Source organism: Coregonus clupeaformis, unplaced genomic scaffold (assembly GCF_020615455.1).
Source record: "Coregonus clupeaformis isolate EN_2021a unplaced genomic scaffold, ASM2061545v1 scaf0028, whole genome shotgun sequence".
Lineage (NCBI taxonomy): Eukaryota > Metazoa > Chordata > Actinopteri > Salmoniformes > Salmonidae > Coregonus > Coregonus clupeaformis.
The window spans coordinates 615,001-634,540 of NW_025533483.1; the positions used below are offsets into that span (position 1 = coordinate 615,001).

General features: G+C 46.2%; 1 protein-coding gene across 2 annotated transcripts in view; it reads right to left on the reverse strand.

Moving 5' to 3' along the window:
* tubgcp5 (tubulin, gamma complex associated protein 5) overlaps positions 1-19,540 on the reverse strand; it is a 55,016-nt gene that overhangs the window by 16,048 nt on the left and 19,428 nt on the right. For both annotated transcript variants that reach the window (XM_041889520.1, XM_041889521.1), the window contains 4 exons: positions 17,720-17,918; positions 10,711-10,899; positions 4,008-4,190; positions 2,060-2,144 (listed from right to left, as the gene is read on the reverse strand). In XM_041889520.1, the coding sequence (XP_041745454.1) occupies positions 2,060-2,144; positions 4,008-4,190; positions 10,711-10,899; positions 17,720-17,918 (656 nt within the window). The remainder of the gene's footprint in view (positions 1-2,059; positions 2,145-4,007; positions 4,191-10,710; positions 10,900-17,719; positions 17,919-19,540) is intronic.

The window sequence follows — 19,540 nt, forward strand, 5'->3', positions numbered from 1 at the left end:
AAATATACAATCAGTCAACAGGCCAGGGCACCTGCAGGACAACCCACAGGACACATATACAATCAGTCAACAGGCCAGGGCACCTGCAGGACAACCCACAGGACAAATATACAATCAGTCAACAGGCCAGGGCACCTTCAGGACAACCCACAGGACAAATATACAATCAGTCACAAATGGCACCCTGAACTATTTACTGCCATATTCCTATGTGTTTTCCGATACCTACAAATTGTAAAATAAACTTGAACATAGGGCTTTTGACCATGGCCCAGAAGGCTCCGGTCTAAAGTAGTGCACTGTATAGGGAATAGGGTTTCATTCTCTGGTCTAAAGTAGTGCACTATATAGGGAATAGGGTGTCATAGGACACTGGTCTAAAGTAGTGCACTGTATAGGGAATAGGGTGCCATTCTCTGGTCTAAAGTAGTGCACTGTATAGGGAATAGGGTGCCATTCTCTGGTATAATGTAGTGCACTGTATAGGGAATAGGGTGCCATTCTCTGGTCTAAAGTAGTGCACTGTATAGGGAATAGGGTGCCATTCTCTGGTCTAAAGTAGTGCACTGTATAGGGAATAGGGTGCCATTCTCTGGTCTAATGTAGTGCACTGTATAGGGAATAGGGTGCCATTCTCTGGTCTAAAGTAGTGCACTGTATAGGGAATAGGGTGCCATTCTCTGGTCTAATGTAGTGCACTATATAGGGAATAGGGTGCCATTCTCTGGTCTAAAGTAGTGCTCTATATAGGGAATAGGGTGCCATTCTCTGGTCTAAAGTAGTGCACTATATAGGGAATAGGGTGCCATTCTCTGGTCTAAAGTAGTGCACTATATAGGGAATAGGGTGCCATTCTCTGGTCTAAAGTAGTGCACTATATAGGGAATAGGGTGCCATTCTCTGGTCTAATGTAGTGCACTATATAGGGAATAGGGTGCCATTCTCTGGTCTAAAGTAGTGCACTATATAGGGAATAGGGTGCCATTCTCTGGTCTAAAGTAGTGCACTATATAGGGAATATGGTGCCATTCTCTGGTCAAATGTAGTGCACTATATAGGGAATAGGGTGCCATTCTCTGGTCTAAAGTAGTGCATGTGGGTACGCAGTAGGGCTGACCCCAATTAGTCCACTGCTCCATTGTTTGGTCGTTAGGCTGTTGGTCGACCGAGATAGTTTTAGTAGAGCAGTAACTAATATATATATTTATTTGCGCAAATCTCAGTGAACTAATCCATTACGGAGGCTTAGACTAAAAGCCAATTTATGCTTGATTCGAAAATGTGCTAGGAGGAGACCACAGAAACGTGAAGGGGAGGAGACCACAGAAACGTGAAGGGGAGGAGACCACAGAAACGTGAAGGGGAGGAGACCACAGAAACGTGAAGGGGAGGAGACCACAGAAACGTGAAGGGGAGGAGACCACAGAAACGTGAAGGGGAGGAGACCACAGAAACGTGAAAGGGAGGAGACCACAGAAACGTGAAGGGGAGGAGACCACAGAAACGTGAAGGGGAGGAGACCACAGAAACGTGAAGGGGAGGAGACCACAGAAACGTGAAGGGGAGGAGACCACAGAAACGTGAAGGGGAGGAGACCACAGAAACGTGTGTGTAAAGTAGAGGTAAAGAAACAGAACATGATCCGCACATGCGAAGAAGCGTCGGGACCTTTAGTCCGGCGAAAAAAAGGTCAGGGAAAAGTCGTCTCCACAGCCAACATGTTATCATGTGGATAAGGTTGGTAGCTGGCTCACCTTGTAACTGAGGGTAAAACCATTTAGATTATCATGTGGATAAGGTTGGTAGCTGGCTCACCTTGTAACTGAGGGTAAGACCATCTAGATTATCATGTGGATAAGGTTGGTAGCTGGCTCACCTTGTAACTGAGGGTAAGACCATCTAGATTATCATGTGGATAAGGTTGGTAGCTGGCTCACCTTGTAACTGAGGGTAAAACCATCTAGATTATCATGTGGATAAGGTTGGTAGCTGGCTCACCTTGTAACTGAGGGTAAGACCATCTAGATTATCATGTGGATAAGGTTGGTAGCTGGCTCACCTTGTAACTGAGGGTAAGACCATCTAGATTATTAACAGGCTGTTTCTTTCTGACTGGGTCTATCGTCTCCAGGAAGATGGACAACCTGAAAAACACAAGCGAGATTCAATTCATTTTTCATTTACTTTATTGTGACAATAAATTCAATACCATCAACGTGGAAAAAACATCACAACTATTAGCCTAGCACTATTGTTGATATTACATGTACATCCTGTAAGATTAGTTAGCCTATCAACTCACTAAAATCTCTCAAAACCATAGCAAACCCTTACCAAATGAGAGCCCAATCAGTGTGTGGTGTAACCAGTGAGAGCCCAGTCAGTGTGTGGTGTAACCAGTGAGAGCCCAGTCAGTGTGTGGTGTAACCAGTGAGAGCCCAGTCAGTGTGTGGTGTAACCAGTGAGAGCCCAGTCAGTGTGTGGTGTAACCAGTGAGAGCCCAGTCAGTGTGTGGTGTAACCAGTGAGAGCCCAGTCAGTGTGTGGTGTAACCAGTGAGAGGCCAGTCAGTGTGTGGTGTAACCAGTGAGAGCCCAGTCAGTGTGTGGTGTAACCAATGAGAGCCCAGTCAGTGTGTGGTGTAACCAGTGAGAGGCCAGTCAGTGTGTGGTGTAACCAGTGAGAGCCCAGTCAGTGTGTGGTGTAACCAGTGAGAGCCCAGTCAGTGTGTGGTGTAACCCGTGAGAGCCCAGTCAGTGTGTGGTGTAACCCGTGAGAGCCCAGTCAGTGTGTGGTGTAACCCGTGAGAGCCCAGTCAGTGTGTGGTGTAACCAGTGAGAGCCCAGTCAGTGTGTGGTGTAACCAGTGAGAGCCCAGTCAGTGTGTGGTGTAACCAGTGAGAGCCCAATCAGTGTGTGGTGTAACCAGTGAGAGCCCAGTCAGTGTGTGGTGTAACCAGTGAGAGCCCAGTCAGTGTGTGGTGTAACCAGTGAGAGCCCAGTCAGTGTGTGGTGTAACCAGTGAGAGCCCAGTCAGTGTGTGGTGTAACCAGTGAGAGCCCAGTCAGTGTGTGGTGTAACCAGTGAGAGGCCAGTCAGTGTGTGGTGTAACCAGTGAGAGGCCAGTCAGTGTGTGGTGTAACCAGTGAGAGGCCAGTCAGTGTGTGGTGTAACCAGTGAGAGCCCAGTCAGTGTGTGGTGTAACCAGTGAGAGGCCAGTCAGTGTGTGGTGTAACCAGTGAGAGGCCAGTCAGTGTGTGGTGTAACCAGTGAGAGGCCAGTCAGTGTGTGGTGTAACCAGTGAGAGGCCAGTCAGTGTGTGGTGTAACCAGTGAGAGGCCAGTCAGTGTGTGGTGTAACCAGTGAGAGGCCAGTCAGTGTGTGGTGTAACCAGTGAGAGCCCAGTCAGTGTGTGGTGTAACCAGTGAGAGCCCAGTCAGTGTGTGGTGTAACCAGTGAGAGCCCAGTCAGTGTGTGGTGTAACCAGTGAGAGCCCAGTCAGTGTGTGGTGTAACCAGTGAGAGCCCAGTCAGTGTGTGGTGTAACCAGTGAGAGCCCAGTCAGTGTGTGGTGTAACCAGTGAGAGCCCAGTCAGTGTGTGGTGTAACCAGTGAGAGCCCAGTCAGTGTGTGGTGTAACCAGTGAGAGCCCAGTCAGTGTGTGGTGTAACCAGTGAGAGCCCAGTCAGTGTGTGGTGTAACCAGTGAGAGCCCAGTCAGTGTGTGGTGTAACCAGTGAGAGCCCAGTCAGTGTGTGGTGTAACCAGTGAGAGCCCAGTCAGTGTGTGGTGTAACCAGTGAGAGCCCAGTCAGTGTGTGGTGTAACCAGTGAGAGCCCAGTCAGTGTGTGGTGTAACCAGTGAGAGCCCAGTCAGTGTGTGGTGTAACCAGTGAGAGCCCAGTCAGTGTGTGGTGTAACCAGTGAGAGCCCAGTCAGTGTGTGGTGTAACCAGTGAGAGCCCAGTCAGTGTGTGGTGTAACCAGTGAGAGCCCAGTCAGTGTTTCAGTACCTGCTGCTGTCCTCTGGGCACCGCTGTCCCACAGCCTCCTGCAGTTGAACGTTGAGGAACGCCAGCTGCTGCCAGCTCTCCTTCTCCAGGACCTTATCAAAGATGGCTGTATAGAAGTCATACATGGTGTCTCCTGCCTCTAACAGGAAGTAGTTCCTCATGGCCTGGAGGTATTCCAGCAGTCTGGAGGTTAAAGGTTAGGTTAGTACAGGGCCTATAACAGCTGTAGAAGTCATACTGGAGGTCCTCCAGATGTCTGGGGGAGGGACCAGGAACACCTGTGTCAGTCAGTCCTACAGTACTGGGACTATTAGTGAGTCCCAAATGATACGCCATTCCTATATAGTGCACTACTTTTGACCAGGGCCCTGGTCAAAAGTAGTGCACTATATAGGGAATAGTCATCAATAGTAGTGCACTATATAGGGAATAGTTATCAATAGTAGTGCACTATATAGGGAATAGTTATCAATAGTAGTGCACTATATAGGGAATAGTTATCAATAGTAGTGCACTATATAGGGAATAGTTATCAATAGTAGTGCACTATATAGGGAATAGTTATCAATAGTAGTGCACTATATAGGGAATAGTTATCAATAGTAGTGCACTATATAGGGAATAGTTATCAATAGTAGTGCACTATATAGGGAATAGTTATCAATAGTAGTGCACTATATAGAGAATAGTTATCAATAGTAGTGCACTATATAGGGAATAGTTATCAATAGTAGTGCACTATATAGGGAATAGTTATCAATAGTAGTGCACTAAATAGGGAATAGTTATCAATAGTAGTGCACTATATAGGGAATAGTTATCAATAGTAGTGCACTATATAGGGAATAGTTATCAATAGTAGTGCACTATATAGGGAATAGTTATCAATAGTAGTGCACTATATAGGAATAGTTATCAATAGTAGTGCACTATATAGGGAATAGTTATCAATAGTAGTGCACTATATAGGGAATAGTTATCAATAGTAGTGCACTATATAGGGAATAGTTATCAATAGTAGTGCACTATATAGGGAATAGTTATCAATAGTAGTGCACTATATAGAGAATAGTTATCAATAGTAGTGCACTATATAGAGAATAGTTATCAATAGTAGTGCACTATATAGGGAATAGTTATCAATAGTAGTGCACTATATAGGGAATAGTTATCAATAGTAGTGCACTATATAGGAATAGTTATCAATAGTAGTGCACTATATAGGGAATAGTTATCAATAGTAGTGCACTATATAGGGAATAGTTATCAATAGTAGTGCACTATATAGGAATAGTTATCAATAGTAGTGCACTATATAGGGAATAGTTATCAATAGTAGTGCACTATATAGGGAATAGTTATCAATAGTAGTGCACTATATAGGGAATAGTTATCAATAGTAGTGCACTATATAGAGAATAGTTATCAATAGTAGTGCACTATATAGAGAATAGTTATCAATAGTAGTGCACTATATAGGGAATAGTTATCAATAGTAGTGCACTAAATAGGGAATAGTTATCAATAGTAGTGCACTATATAGGGAATAGTTATCAATAGTAGTGCACTATATAGGGAATAGTTATCAATAGTAGTGCACTATATAGGGAATAGTTATCAATAGTAGTGCACTATATAGGGAATAGTTATCAATAGTAGTGCACTATATAGGGAATAGTTATCAATAGTAGTGCACTATATAGGGAATAGTTATCAATAGTAGTGCACTATATAGGGAATAGTTATCAATAGTAGTGCACTATATAGGGAATAGTTATCAATAGTAGTGCACTATATAGGGAATAGTTATCAATAGTAGTGCACTATATAGAGAATAGTTATCAATAGTAGTGCACTATATAGAGAATAGTTATCAATAGTAGTGCACTATATAGGGAATAGTTATCAATAGTAGTGCACTATATAGGGAATAGTTATCAATAGTAGTGCACTATATAGGGAATAGTTATCAATAGTAGTGCACTATATAGGGAATAGTTATCAATAGTAGTGCACTATATAGGGAATAGTTATCAATAGTAGTGCACTATATAGGGAATAGTTATCAATAGTAGTGCACTATATAGGGAATAGTTATCAATAGTAGTGCACTATATAGAGAATAGTTATCAATAGTAGTGCACTATATAGGGAATAGTTATCAATAGTAGTGCACTATATAGGGAATAGTTATCAATAGTAGTGCACTATATAGGGAATAGTTATCAATAGTAGTGCACTATATAGGGAATAGTTATCAATAGTAGTGCACTATAAGGGAATAGTTATCAATAGTAGTGCACTATATAGGGAATAGTTATCAATAGTAGTGCACTATATAGGGAATAGTTATCAATAGTAGTGCACTATATAGAGAATAGTTATCAATAGTAGTGCACTATATAGGGAATAGTTATCAATAGTAGTGCACTATATAGGGAATAGTTATCAATAGTAGTGCACTATATAGGGAATAGTTATCAATAGTAGTGCACTATATAGGGAATAGTTATCAATAGTAGTGCACTATATAGGGAATAGTTATCAATAGTAGTGCACTATATAGGGAATAGTTATCAATAGTAGTGCACTATATAGGGAATAGTTATCAATAGTAGTGCACTATATAGGGAATAGTTATCAATAGTAGTGCACTATATAGGGAATAGTTATCAATAGTAGTGCACTATATAGGGAATAGTTATCAATAGTAGTGCACTATATAGGGAATAGTTATCAATAGTAGTGCACTATATAGGGAATAGTTATCAATAGTAGTGCACTATATAGGGAATAGTTATCAATAGTAGTGCACTATATAGGGAATAGTTATCAATAGTAGTGCACTATATAGGGAATAGTTATCAATAGTAGTGCACTATATAGGGAATAGTTATCAATAGTAGTGCACTATATAGAGAATAGTTATCAATAGTAGTGCACTATATAGGGAATAGTTATCAATAGTAGTGCACTATATAGGGAATAGTTATCAATAGTAGTGCACTATATAGGGAATAGTTATCAATAGTAGTGCACTATATAGGGAATAGTTATCAATAGTAGTGCACTATATAGGGAATAGTTATCAATAGTAGTGCACTATATAGGGAATAGTTATCAATAGTAGTGCACTATATAGGGAATAGTTATCAATAGTAGTGCACTATATAGGGAATAGTTATCAATAGTAGTGCACTATATAGGGAATAGTTATCAATAGTAGTGCACTATATAGAGAATAGTTATCAATAGTAGTGCACTATATAGGGAATAGTTATCAATAGTAGTGCACTATATAGGGAATAGTTATCAATAGTAGTGCACTATATAGGGAATAGTTATCAATAGTAGTGCACTATATAGGGAATAGTTATCAATAGTAGTGCACTATATAGGGAATAGTTATCAATAGTAGTGCACTATATAGGGAATAGTTATCAATAGTAGTGCACTATATAGGGAATAGTTATCAATAGTAGTGCACTATATAGGGAATAGTTATCAATAGTAGTGCACTATATAGGGAATAGTTATCAATAGTAGTGCACTATATAGAGAATAGTTATCAATAGTAGTGCACTATATAGAGAATAGTTATCAATAGTAGTGCACTATATAGAGAATAGTTATCAATAGTAGTGCACTATATAGGGAATAGTTATCAATAGTAGTGCACTATATAGGGAATAGTTATCAATAGTAGTGCACTATATAGGGAATAGTTATCAATAGTAGTGCACTATATAGGAATAGTTATCAATAGTAGTGCACTATATAGGAATAGTTATCAATAGTAGTGCACTATATAGGGAATAGTTATCAATAGTAGTGCACTATATAGAGAATAGTTATCAATAGTAGTGCACTATATAGGGAATAGTTATCAATAGTAGTGCACTATATAGGGAATAGTTATCAATAGTAGTGCACTATATAGGGAATAGTTATCAATAGTAGTGCACTATATAGGGAATAGTTATCAATAGTAGTGCACTATAAAGGGAATAGTTATCAATAGTAGTGCACTATATAGGGAATAGTTATCAATAGTAGTGCACTATATAGGGAATAGTTATCAATAGTAGTGCACTATATAGAGAATAGTTATCAATAGTAGTGCACTATATAGGGAATAGTTATCAATAGTAGTGCACTATATAGGGAATAGTTATCAATAGTAGTGCACTATATAGGGAATAGTTATCAATAGTAGTGCACTATATAGGGAATAGTTATCAATAGTAGTGCACTATATAGGGAATAGTTATCAATAGTAGTGCACTATATAGGGAATAGTTATCAATAGTAGTGCACTATATAGGGAATAGTTATCAATAGTAGTGCACTATATAGGGAATAGTTATCAATAGTAGTGCACTATATAGGGAATAGTTATCAATAGTAGTGCACTATATAGGGAATAGTTATCAATAGTAGTGCACTATATAGGGAATAGTTATCAATAGTAGTGCACTATATAGGGAATAGTTATCAATAGTAGTGCACTATATAGGGAATAGTTATCAATAGTAGTGCACTATATAGGGAATAGTTATCAATAGTAGTGCACTATATAGGGAATAGTTATCAATAGTAGTGCACTATATAGGGAATAGTTATCAATAGTAGTGCACTATATAGGGAATAGTTATCAATAGTAGTGCACTATATAGGGAATAGTTATCAATAGTAGTGCACTATATAGAGAATAGGGTGCCATGTGGGATGAAGCCTATACCCACTTAATGATCCTGTACCTGGTATGTTTCAATGAACTAGTCAATGACCTTAATTGATCAATGAAGTACAAGGGAAGAATGAACACCCACAGACAGACACTTGGCCCTGGAGGACTAGAGTAATGACTGACAGACACTTGGCCCTGGAGGACTAGAGTAATGACTGACAGACACTTGGCCCTGGAGGACTAGAGTAATGACTGACAGACACTTGGCCCTGGAGGACTAGAGTACTGACTGACAGACACTTGGCCCTGGAGGACTAGAGTAATGACAGACAGACACTTGGCCCTGGAGGACTAGAGTACTGACTGACAGACACTTGGCCCTGGAGGACTAGAGTAATGACAGACAGACACTTGCCCCTGGAGGACTAGAGTACTGACTGACAGACACTTGGCCCTGGAGGACTAGAGTAATGACAGACAGACACTTGGCCCTGGAGGACTAGAGTAATGACTGACAGACACTTGGCCCTGGAGGACTAGAGTAATGACAGACAGACACTTGGCCCTGGAGGACTAGAGTACTGACAGACAGACACTTGGCCCTGGAGGACTAGAGTAATGACTGACAGACACTTGGCCCTGGAGGACTAGAGTACTGACAGACAGACACTTGGCCCTGGAGGACTAGAGTAATGACTGACAGACACTTGGCCCTGGAGGACTAGAGTAATGACTGACAGACACTTGGCCCTGGAGGACTAGAGTACTGACTGACAGACACTTGGCCCTGGAGGACTAGAGTAATGACAGACAGACACTTGGCCCTGGAGGACTAGAGTACTGACTGACAGACACTTGGCCCTGGAGGACTAGAGTAATGACAGACAGACACTTGGCCCTGGAGGACTAGAGTACTGACTGACAGACACTTGGCCCTGGAGGACTAGAGTAATGACAGACAGACACTTGGCCCTGGAGGACTAGAGTAATGACTGACAGACACTTGGCCCTGGAGGACTAGAGTAATGACAGACAGACACTTGGCCCTGGAGGACTAGAGTACTGACAGACAGACACTTGGCCCTGGAGGACTAGAGTAATGACTGACAGACACTTGGCCCTGGAGGACTAGAGTAATGACTGACAGACACTTGGCCCTGGAGGACTAGAGTAATGACTGACAGACACTTGGCCCTGGAGGACTAGAGTACTGACTGACAGACACTTGGCCCTGGAGGACTAGAGTAATGACAGACAGACACTTGGCCCTGGAGGACTAGAGTAATGACTGACAGACACTTGGCCCTGGAGGACTAGAGTAATGACAGACAGACACTTGGCCCTGGAGGACTAGAGTACTGACTGACAGACACTTGGCCCTGGAGGACTAGAGTACTGACTGACAGACACTTGGCCCTGGAGGACTAGAGTAATGACTGACAGACACTTGGCCTTGGAGGACTAGAGTAATGACAGACAGACACTTGGCCCTGGAGGACTAGAGTAATGACTGACAGACACTTGGCCCTGGAGGACTAGAGTAATGACTGACAGACACTTGGCCTTGGAGGACTAGAGTAATGACTGACAGACACTTGGCCCTGGAGGACTAGAGTAATGACTGACAGACACTTGGCCTTGGAGGACTAGAGTAATGACAGACAGACACTTGGCCCTGGAGGACTAGAGTAATGACTGACAGACACTTGGCCCTGGAGGACTAGAGTAATGACTGACAGACACTTGGCCTTGGAGGACTAGAGTAATGACAGACAGACACTTGGCCCTGGAGGACTAGAGTAATGACTGACAGACACTTGGCCCTGGAGGACTAGAGTAATGACTGACAGACACTTGGCCCTGGAGGACTAGAGTAATGACTGACAGACACTTGGCCCTGGAGGACTAGAGTAATGACTGACAGACACTTGGCCCTGGAGGACTAGAGTAATGACTGACAGACACTTGGCCCTGGAGGACTAGAGTAATGACTGACAGACATAGCAACGTTACCTGTAGTCCTTCTTCAGGGTGGTCATGAGGTTGCCGCAGCACTCGATGTACCTCTTCTGGATGTGTGGGTAGAGGCAGGAGCGCAGAGTCAGCTCAAAGGTCTGACACGTCACTGATTCCGATGAACGGTCCACGATCACGTCACCGCCTGAGAATCTCTGGTGGAAGTCACTCTGCTCCAGGTAGAGCCTGGAGGGGGTTGGGGTTGAGGAGTTACCAGAGCTGGGGGTTAGGGTTAAGCTTTCTGGAGCCACCAATTCAATGATAGTTTTCCACTAATTGGTCTTTTGAACAATCACATATCTTTTTTCAGAGCCGATCTGATTGGTCAAAAGACCAATTAGTAAAAAAATATCATAATTGGGCTGCCTGTCTAAACACAGATACTGAGACTTTAACTGTTCTGTTCTACGCTGCTCTGTTCCGTCTCCGCTCTGTTCCGTCCCGTCTCTACTCTGTTATGTCTCTTCTCTACTCTGTTCTGTCTCGTCTCTACTCTGTTCCGTCTCTACTCTGTTCCGTCTTTACTCCGTTCCGTCTCTACTCTGTTCTGTCTCTGCTCTACTCTGTTCCTTTCCGTCTCTTCTCTGTTCCGTCTCTTCTGTACTCGGTTCTGTCTCTACTCGGTTCTGTCTCTACTCGGTTCTGTCTCTACTCGGTTCTGTCGCTACTCCGTCTCTACTCTGTTCCATCTCTACTCTGCTCCGTCCCTACTCGACTCTGTTCCGTCTCTACTCTGTTCCGTTCCATCTCTACTACATCTACTCTGTTCGGTCTCTGCTCCGTTCCGTCCCTACTCGACTCTGTTCCGTCCCGTCCCGTCTCGACTCTGTTCCGTCCCGTCCCGTCTCGACTCTGTTCCGTCCCGTCCCGTCTCTACTCTGTTCCGTCCCGTCTCGACTCTGTTCCGTCCCGTCCCGTCTCGACTCTGTTCCGTCCCGTCCCGTCTCGACTCTGTTCCGTCCCGTCCCGTCTCGACTCTGTTCCGTCCCGTCCCGTCTCGACTCTGTTCCGTCCCGTCTCGACTCTGTTCCGTCCCGTCTCGACTCTGTTCCGTCCCGTCTCGACTCTGTTCCGTCCCGTCTCGACTCTGTTCCGTCCCGTCTCGACTCTGTTCCGTCCCGTCTCGACTCTGTTCCGTCCCGTCTCGACTCTGTTCCGTCCCGTCTCGACTCTGTTCCGTCCCGTCTCGACTCTGTTCCGTCCCGTCCCGTCTCTACTCTGTTCCGTTCCGTCTCTACTCTGTTCCGTTCCGTCTCTACTCTGTTCCATTTCTACTCTACTCTGTTCTGTTCCATTTCTACTCTACTCTGTTCTGTTCCGTTTCTACTCTACTCTGTTCTGTTCCGTCTCTACTCTACTCTGTTCCGTTTCTACTCTACTCTGTTCCGTTCCGTTTCTACTCTACTCTGTTCCGTTTCTACTCTGTTCCATTTCTACTCTACTCTGTTCCATTTCTACTCTACTCTGTTCCGTTCCGTGTCTACTCTGTTCCATTTCTACTCTGTTCTGTTCCATTTCTACTCTACTCTGTTCTGTTCCGTCTCTACTCTGTTCCATTTCTACTCTACTCTGTTCTGTTCCGTTTCTACTCTACTCTGTTCTGTTCCGTCTCTACTCTACTCTGTTCCGTTTCTACTCTACTCTGTTCCATTTCTACTCTACTCTGTTCCATTTCTACTCTACTCTGTTCCGTTCCGTGTCTACTCTGTTCCATTTCTACTCTACTCTGTTCTGTTCCGTTTCTACTCTACTCTGTTCTGTTCCGTCTCTACTCTACTCTGTTCCGTTCCGTTTCTACTCTGTTCCATTTCTACTCTACTCTGTTCCATTTCTACTCTACTCTGTTCCGTTCCGTGTCTACTCTGTTCCATTTCTACTCTACTCTGTTCTGTTCCATTTCTACTCTACTCTGTTCTGTTCCGTCTCTACTCTGTTCCATTTCTACTCTACTCTGTTCTGTTCCATTTCTACTCTACTCTGTTCTGTTCCGTTTCTACTCTGTTCTGTTCCGTCTCTACTCTGTTCCGTTCTGTTCCGTCTCTACTCTGTTCCGTTCCGTCTCTACTCTGTTCCGTTCCGTCTCTACTCTGTTCCGTTCCGTCTCTACTCTGTTCCGTTCCGTCTCTACTCTGTTCCATTTCTACTCTACTCTGTTCCATTTCTACTCTACTCTGTTCTGTTCCGTTTCTACTCTACTCTGTTCCGTCTCTACTCTACTCTGTTCCGTTTCTACTCTACTCTGTTCCGTTCCGTTTCTACTCTACTCTGTTCCGTTCCGTTTCTACTCTACTCTGTTCCATTTCTACTCTACTCTGTTCTGTTCCATTTCTACTCTACTCTGTTCTGTTCCGTCTCTACTCTGTTCCATTTCTACTCTACTCTGTTCTGTTCCGTTTCTACTCTACTCTGTTCTGTTCCGTCTCTACTCTACTCTGTTCCGTTTCTACTCTACTCTGTTCCGTTCCGTTTCTACTCTACTCTGTTCCGTTCCGTTTCTACTCTGTTCCATTTCTACTCTACTCTGTTCTGTTCCATTTCTACTCTACTCTGTTCCGTTCCGTTTCTACTCTGTTCCATTTCTACTCTACTCTGTTCTGTTCCATTTCTACTCTACTCTGTTCTGTTCCATTTCTACTCTACTCTGTTCTGTTCCATTTCTACTCTACTCTGTTCTGTTCCGTCTCTACTCTACTCTGTTCTGTTCCGTCTCTACTCTGTTCCGTTCTGTTCCGTCTCTACTCTGTTCCGTTCCGTCTCTACTCTGTTCCGTTCCGTCTCTACTCTGCTCTGTTCCGTTCCGTCTCTACTCTGTTCCATTTCTACTCTACTCTGTTCTGTTCCATTTCTACTCTACTCTGTTCTGTTCCGTTTCTACTCTACTCTGTTCTGTTCCGTTTCTACTCTACTCTGTTCCGTCTCTACTCTACTCTGTTCCGTTTCTACTCTACTCTGTTCCGTTCCGTTTCTACTCTACTCTGTTCCGTTTCTAGTCTGTTCCATTTCTACTCTACTCTGTTCTGTTCCATTTTTACTCTACTCTGTTCCGTTCCGTTTCTACTCTGTTCCGTTTCTACTCTGTTCCATTTCTACTCTACTCTGTTCTGTTCCATTTCTACTCTACTCCGTTCCGTTCAGTCTCGCTACTCTGTTCCGTCCCGTCTCGACTCTGTTCTGTTCCGTCCCGTCTCGACTCTGTTCTGTTCCGTCCCGTCTCGACTCTGTTCTGTTCCGTCCCGTCTCGACTCTGTTCCGTCCCGTCTCGACTCTGTTCCGTCCCGTCTCGACTCTGTTCCGTCCCGTCTCGACTCTGTTCCGTCCCGTCTCGACTCTGTTCCGTCCTGTCTCGACTCTGTTCCGTCCCGTCTCGACTCTGTTCCGTCCCGTCTCGACCTGTTCCGTCCCGTCTCGACTCTGTTCCGTCCCGTCTCGACTCTGTTCCGTTCCGTCTCGACTCTGTTCCATCTCTACTCTATTCTGTTCCGTCTCTACTCTACTCTGTTCCGTTTCAACTCTACTCTGTTCCGTTCCGTTTCGTCTCTACTCTGTTCCGTTCCGTTTCGTCTCTACTCTGTTCCGTTCCGTTCCGTCTCTACTCTGTTCCGTTCCGTTTCGTCTCTACTCTGTTCCGTTCCGTCTCTACTCTGTTCCGTTCCGTCTCTACTCTGTTCCATCTCTACTCTATTCTGTTCCGTCTCTACTCTACTCTGTTCCGTTTCTACTCTACTCTGTTCTGTTCCATTTCTACTCTACTCTGTTCTGTTCCGTTTCTACTCTACTCTGTTCTGTTCCGTTTCTACTCTACTCTGTTCTGTTCCATTTCTACTCTACTCCGTTCCGTTCCATCTCGCTACTCTGTTCCGTTCCGTCTCTACTCTGTTCCATCTCTACTCTATTCTGTTCCGTCTCTACTCTACTCTGTTCCGTTCCGTTTCTACTCTGTTCCGTTCCGTTTCTACTCTACTCTGTTCCGTCCCGTCTCGACTCTGTTCCGTCCCGTCTCGACTCTGTTCCGTCCCGTCTCGACTCTGTTCCGTCCCGTCTCGACTCTGTTCCGTCCCGTCTCGACTCTGTTCCGTCCCGTCTCGACTCTGTTCCGTCCCGTCTCGACCTGTTCCGTCCCGTCTCGACTCTGTTCCGTTCCGTCTCGACTCTGTTCCATCTCTACTCTATTCTGTTCCGTCTCTACTCTACTCTGTTCCGTTTCAACTCTACTCTGTTCCGTTCCGTTTCGTCTCTACTCTGTTCCGTTCCGTTTCGTCTCTACTCTGTTCCGTTCCGTTTCGTCTCTACTCTGTTCCGTTCCGTCTCTACTCTACTCTGTTCCGTTTCTACTCTACTCTGTTCTGTTCCATTTCTACTCTACTCTGTTCTGTTCCGTTTCTACTCTACTCTGTTCTGTTCCGTTTCTACTCTACTCTGTTCTGTTCCATTTCTACTCTACTCCGTTCCGTTCCATCTCGCTACTCTGTTCCGTTCCGTCTCTACTCTGTTCCATCTCTACTCTATTCTGTTCCGTCTCTACTCTACTCTGTTCCGTTCCGTTTCTACTCTGTTCCGTTCCGTTTCTACTCTACTCTGTTCCGTCCCGTCTCTACTCTGTTCCGTTCCGTCTCGACTCTGTTCCGTCCCGTCTCGACTCTGTTCCGTCCCGTCTCGACTCTGTTCCGTCCCGTCTCGACTCTGTTCCGTCCCGTCTCGACTCTGTTCCGTCCCGTCTCGACTCTGTTCCGTCCCGTCTCGACTCTGTTCCGTCCCGTCTCGACTCTGTTCCGTCCCGTCTCGACTCTGTTCCGTCCCGTCTCGACTCTGTTCCGTCCCGTCTCGACTCTGTTCCGTCCCGTCTCGACCTGTTCCGTCCCGTCTCGACTCTGTTCCGTCCCGTCTCGACTCTGTTCCGTTCCGTCTCTACTCTGTTCCATCTCTACTCTATTCTGTTCCGTCTCTACTCTACTCTGTTCCGTTTCAACTCTACTCTGTTCCGTTCCGTTTCGTCTCTACTCTGTTCCGTTCCGTTTCGTCTCTACTCTGTTCCGTTCCGTCTCTACTCTGTTCCGTTCCGTCTCTACTCTGTTCCATCTCTACTCTATTCTGTTCCGTCTCTACTCTACTCTGTTCCGTTTCTACTCTACTCTGTTCTGTTCCATTTCTACTCTACTCTGTTCTGTTCCATTTCTACTCTACTCTGTTCTGTTCCATTTCTACTCTACTCTGTTCTGTTCCGTTTCTACTCTACTCTGTTCTGTTCCGTTTCTACTCTACTCTGTTCTGTTCCATTTCTACTCTACTCCGTTCCGTTCCATCTCTCTACTCTACTCCGTTCAGTCTCGCTACTCTGTTCCGTTCCGTCTCTACTCTGTTCCGTTCCGTCTCTACTCTACTCCGTTCCGTCTCTACTCTACTCCGTTCCGTCTCTACTCTACTCCGTTCCGTTCCGTCTCTACTCCGTTCCATTCCATCTCTCAACTCTACTCCGCTCCGTCTCTCTACTCTGTTCCGTTCCGTCTCTACACTGTTCCGTTCCGTCTCTACTCTACTCCGTTCCGTTCCGTCTCTACTCTACTCCGTTCCGTTCCGTCTCTACTCTACTCCGTTCCGTTCCGTCTCTACTCTACTCCGTTCCGTTCCGTCTCTACTCTGTTCCGTTCCGTCTCTACTCTGTTCCGTTCCGTCTCTACTCTGTTCCGTTCCGTCTCTACTCTACTCCGTTCCGTTCCGTCTCTACTCTACTCCGTTCCGTTCCGTCTCTACTCCACTCCGTTCCGTTCCGTTCCGTCTCTACTCCACTCCGTTCCGTCTCTACTCTACTCTGTTCAGTCTCGCTACTCCGTTCCGTTCCGTCTCTACTCCGTTCCGTCCCGTCTCGACTCCGTTCCGTCCCGTCTCGACTCTGTTTCGCTCCGTCTCTACTCTGTTCCGCTCCGTCTCTACTCTGTTCCGCTCCGTCTCTACTCTGTTCCGCTCCGTCTCTACTCTGTTCCGCTCCGTCTCTACTCTGTTCCGCTCCGTCTCTACTCTGTTCCGCTCCGTCTCTACTCTGTTCCGCTCCGTCTCTACTCTGTTCCGCTCCGTCTCTACTCTGTTCCGCTCCGTCTCGACTCTGTTCCGCTCCGTCTCGACTCTGTTCCGCTCCGTCTCGACTCTGTTCCGCTCCGTCTCGACTCTGTTCCGCTCCGTCTCGACTCTGTTCCGCCCCGTCTCGACTCTGTTCCGTCCCGTCTCGACTCTGTTCCGTCCCGTCTCGACTCTGTTCCGTCCCGTCTCGACTCTGTTCCGTCCCGTCTCGACTCTGTTCCGTTCCGTCTCTACTCTGTTCCGTCCCGTCTCGACTCTGTTCCGTTCCGTCCCGTCTCTGTTCCGTTCCGTCTCTACTCTGTTCCGTTCCGCTCCGTCTCTACTCTGTTCCGCTCCGTCTCTACTCTGTTCCGTTCCGTCTCTACTCTGTTCCGTTCCGTCTCTACTCTGTTCCGCTCCGTCTCTACTCTGTTCCGCTCCGTCTCTACTCTGTTCCGCTCCGTCTCTACTCTGTTCCGCCTCTACTCTGTTCCTTTCCGTTTCTACTCTGTTCCGTTCCGTCTCGACTCTGTTCCGTTCCGTTCCGTCTCTGTTCCGTTCCGTCTCTACTCTGTTCCGTTCCGTCTCTACTCTGTTCCGCCTCTACTCTGTTCCGCTCCGTCTCTACTCTGTTCCGCTCCGTCTCTACTCTGTTCCGCTCCGTCTCTACTCTGTTCCGCTCCGTCTCTACTCTGTTCCGCTCCGTCTCTACTCTGTTCCGCTCCGTCTCTACTCTGTTCCGCTCCGTCTCTACTCTGTTCCGTTCCGTCTCTACTCTGTTCCGTTCCGTCTCTACTCTGTTCCGCTCCGTCTCTACTCTGCTCCGCTCAGTCTCTACTCTGTTCCGCTCAGTCTCTACTCTGTTCCGCTCCGTCTCTACTCTGTTCCGCTCAGTCTCTACTCTGTTCTGCTCCGTCTCCGCTCCGTTCTGCTCCGTCTCTCCTCTTCCACTCACCTGGCGAAGTTGATGGCCAGTAGAGGGTCATGTATGTCGTCCATCTGTAGATGCTGAGCTACAATCGACTGCATCTTGATCAGGCTCTGCTTAGTGGCCTGTTGCTCGGTGACTGTATCCATGGGGGAGTCCTCCCGGCAACGGAGGCGGGACTGAACAGACTCCAGGAAAAGAGTGTACAAGCTCTTCCTTTCCGCATCTAAAACATACAGAGAACATTAGGAACCCAAGCAGAAAGCAGGGGTTTTAGACCATAGGGCCATACTTTGCTAGATTATAGCTCAAGGCTCAGGGATGAGATCGGAACACGATGTTTTGGTTCCATAATACTGTATATTCTGAAACACACATTTGTTTGCTCTCTGAGGTTACGCAGTACTCAAAAAGTCGTCTGTCTCCTCCATCTCAAACACATCTCTCTGTACCACACTCTGCACTAGAAACACTAGCCTGGTGACCAATTACAGACCAGCAACAGAACAGCTACAGACCAGCTATGGACCAGCTACGGACCAGCTACGGACCAGCTACGGACCAGCTATGGACCAGCTACGGACCAGCAACAGACCAGCTATGGACCAGCTATGGACCAGCTACGGACCAGCAACAGACCAGCAACGGACCAGCTATGGACCAGCTATGGACCAGCTATGGACCAGCTATGGACCAGCTACGGACCAGCTACGGACCAGCTACGGACCAGCTATGGACCAGCTATGGACCAGCTACGGACCAGCTACGGACCAGCTACGGACCAGCTACGGACCAGCTATGGACCAGCTAAAGATGAACTACAGACCAACTAAAGATTAACTACAGACCAACTAAAGATTAACTACAGACCAGCTACCGACTAGCTCCAGACCAGCTACCGACTAGCTCCAGACCAGCTACCGACTAGCTCCAGACCAGCTACCGACTAGCTCCAGACCAACTATAGACCAGCTAAAGATGAACTACAGACAAGCTAAAGACCAACTAAAGATTAAGTGCAGACCAGCTACAGACAAAAACTGACCTCTAGTGGAGCCATCTGTCATCTGTCTGCTCAGCCTCTACAGACCTCTAGTGGAGCCATCTGTCTGCCCAGCCTCTACAGACCTCTAGTGGAGCCATCTGTCTGCTCAGCCTCTACAGACCTCTAGTGGAGCCATCTGTCTGCCCAGCCTCTACAGACCTCTAGTGGAGCCATCTGTCTGCCCAGCCTCTACAGACCTCTAGTGGAGCCATCTGTCTGCTCAGCCTCTACAGACCTCTAGTGGAGCCATCTGTCTGCTCAGCCTCTACAGACCTCTAGTGGAGCCATCTGTCTGCCCAGCCTCTACAGACCTCTAGTGGAGCCATCTGTCTGCCCAGCCTCTACAGACCTCTAGTGGAGCCATCTGTCTGCCCAGCCTCTACAGACCTCTAGTGGAGCCATCTGTCTGCCCAGCCTCTACAGACCAGACCTCTAGTGGAGCCATCTGTCTGCCCAGCCTCTACAGACACCTCTAGTGGAGCCATCTGTCTGCCCAGCCTCTACAGACCTCTAGTGGAGCCAGTCTGCCCAGCCTCTACAGACCAGACCTCTAGTGGAGCCATCTGTCTGCCCAGTCTCTACAGACCTCTAGTGGAGCCATCTGTCTGCCCAGCCTCTACAGACCTATAGTGGAGCCATCTGTCATCTGTCTGCTCAGCCTCTACAGACCTATAGTGGAGCCATCTGTCTACTCAGCCTCTACAGACCTCTAGTGGAGCCATCTGTCTGCCCAGCCTCTACAGACCTCTAGTGGAGCCATCTGTCTGCCCAGTCTCTACAGACCTCTAGTGGAGCCATCTGTC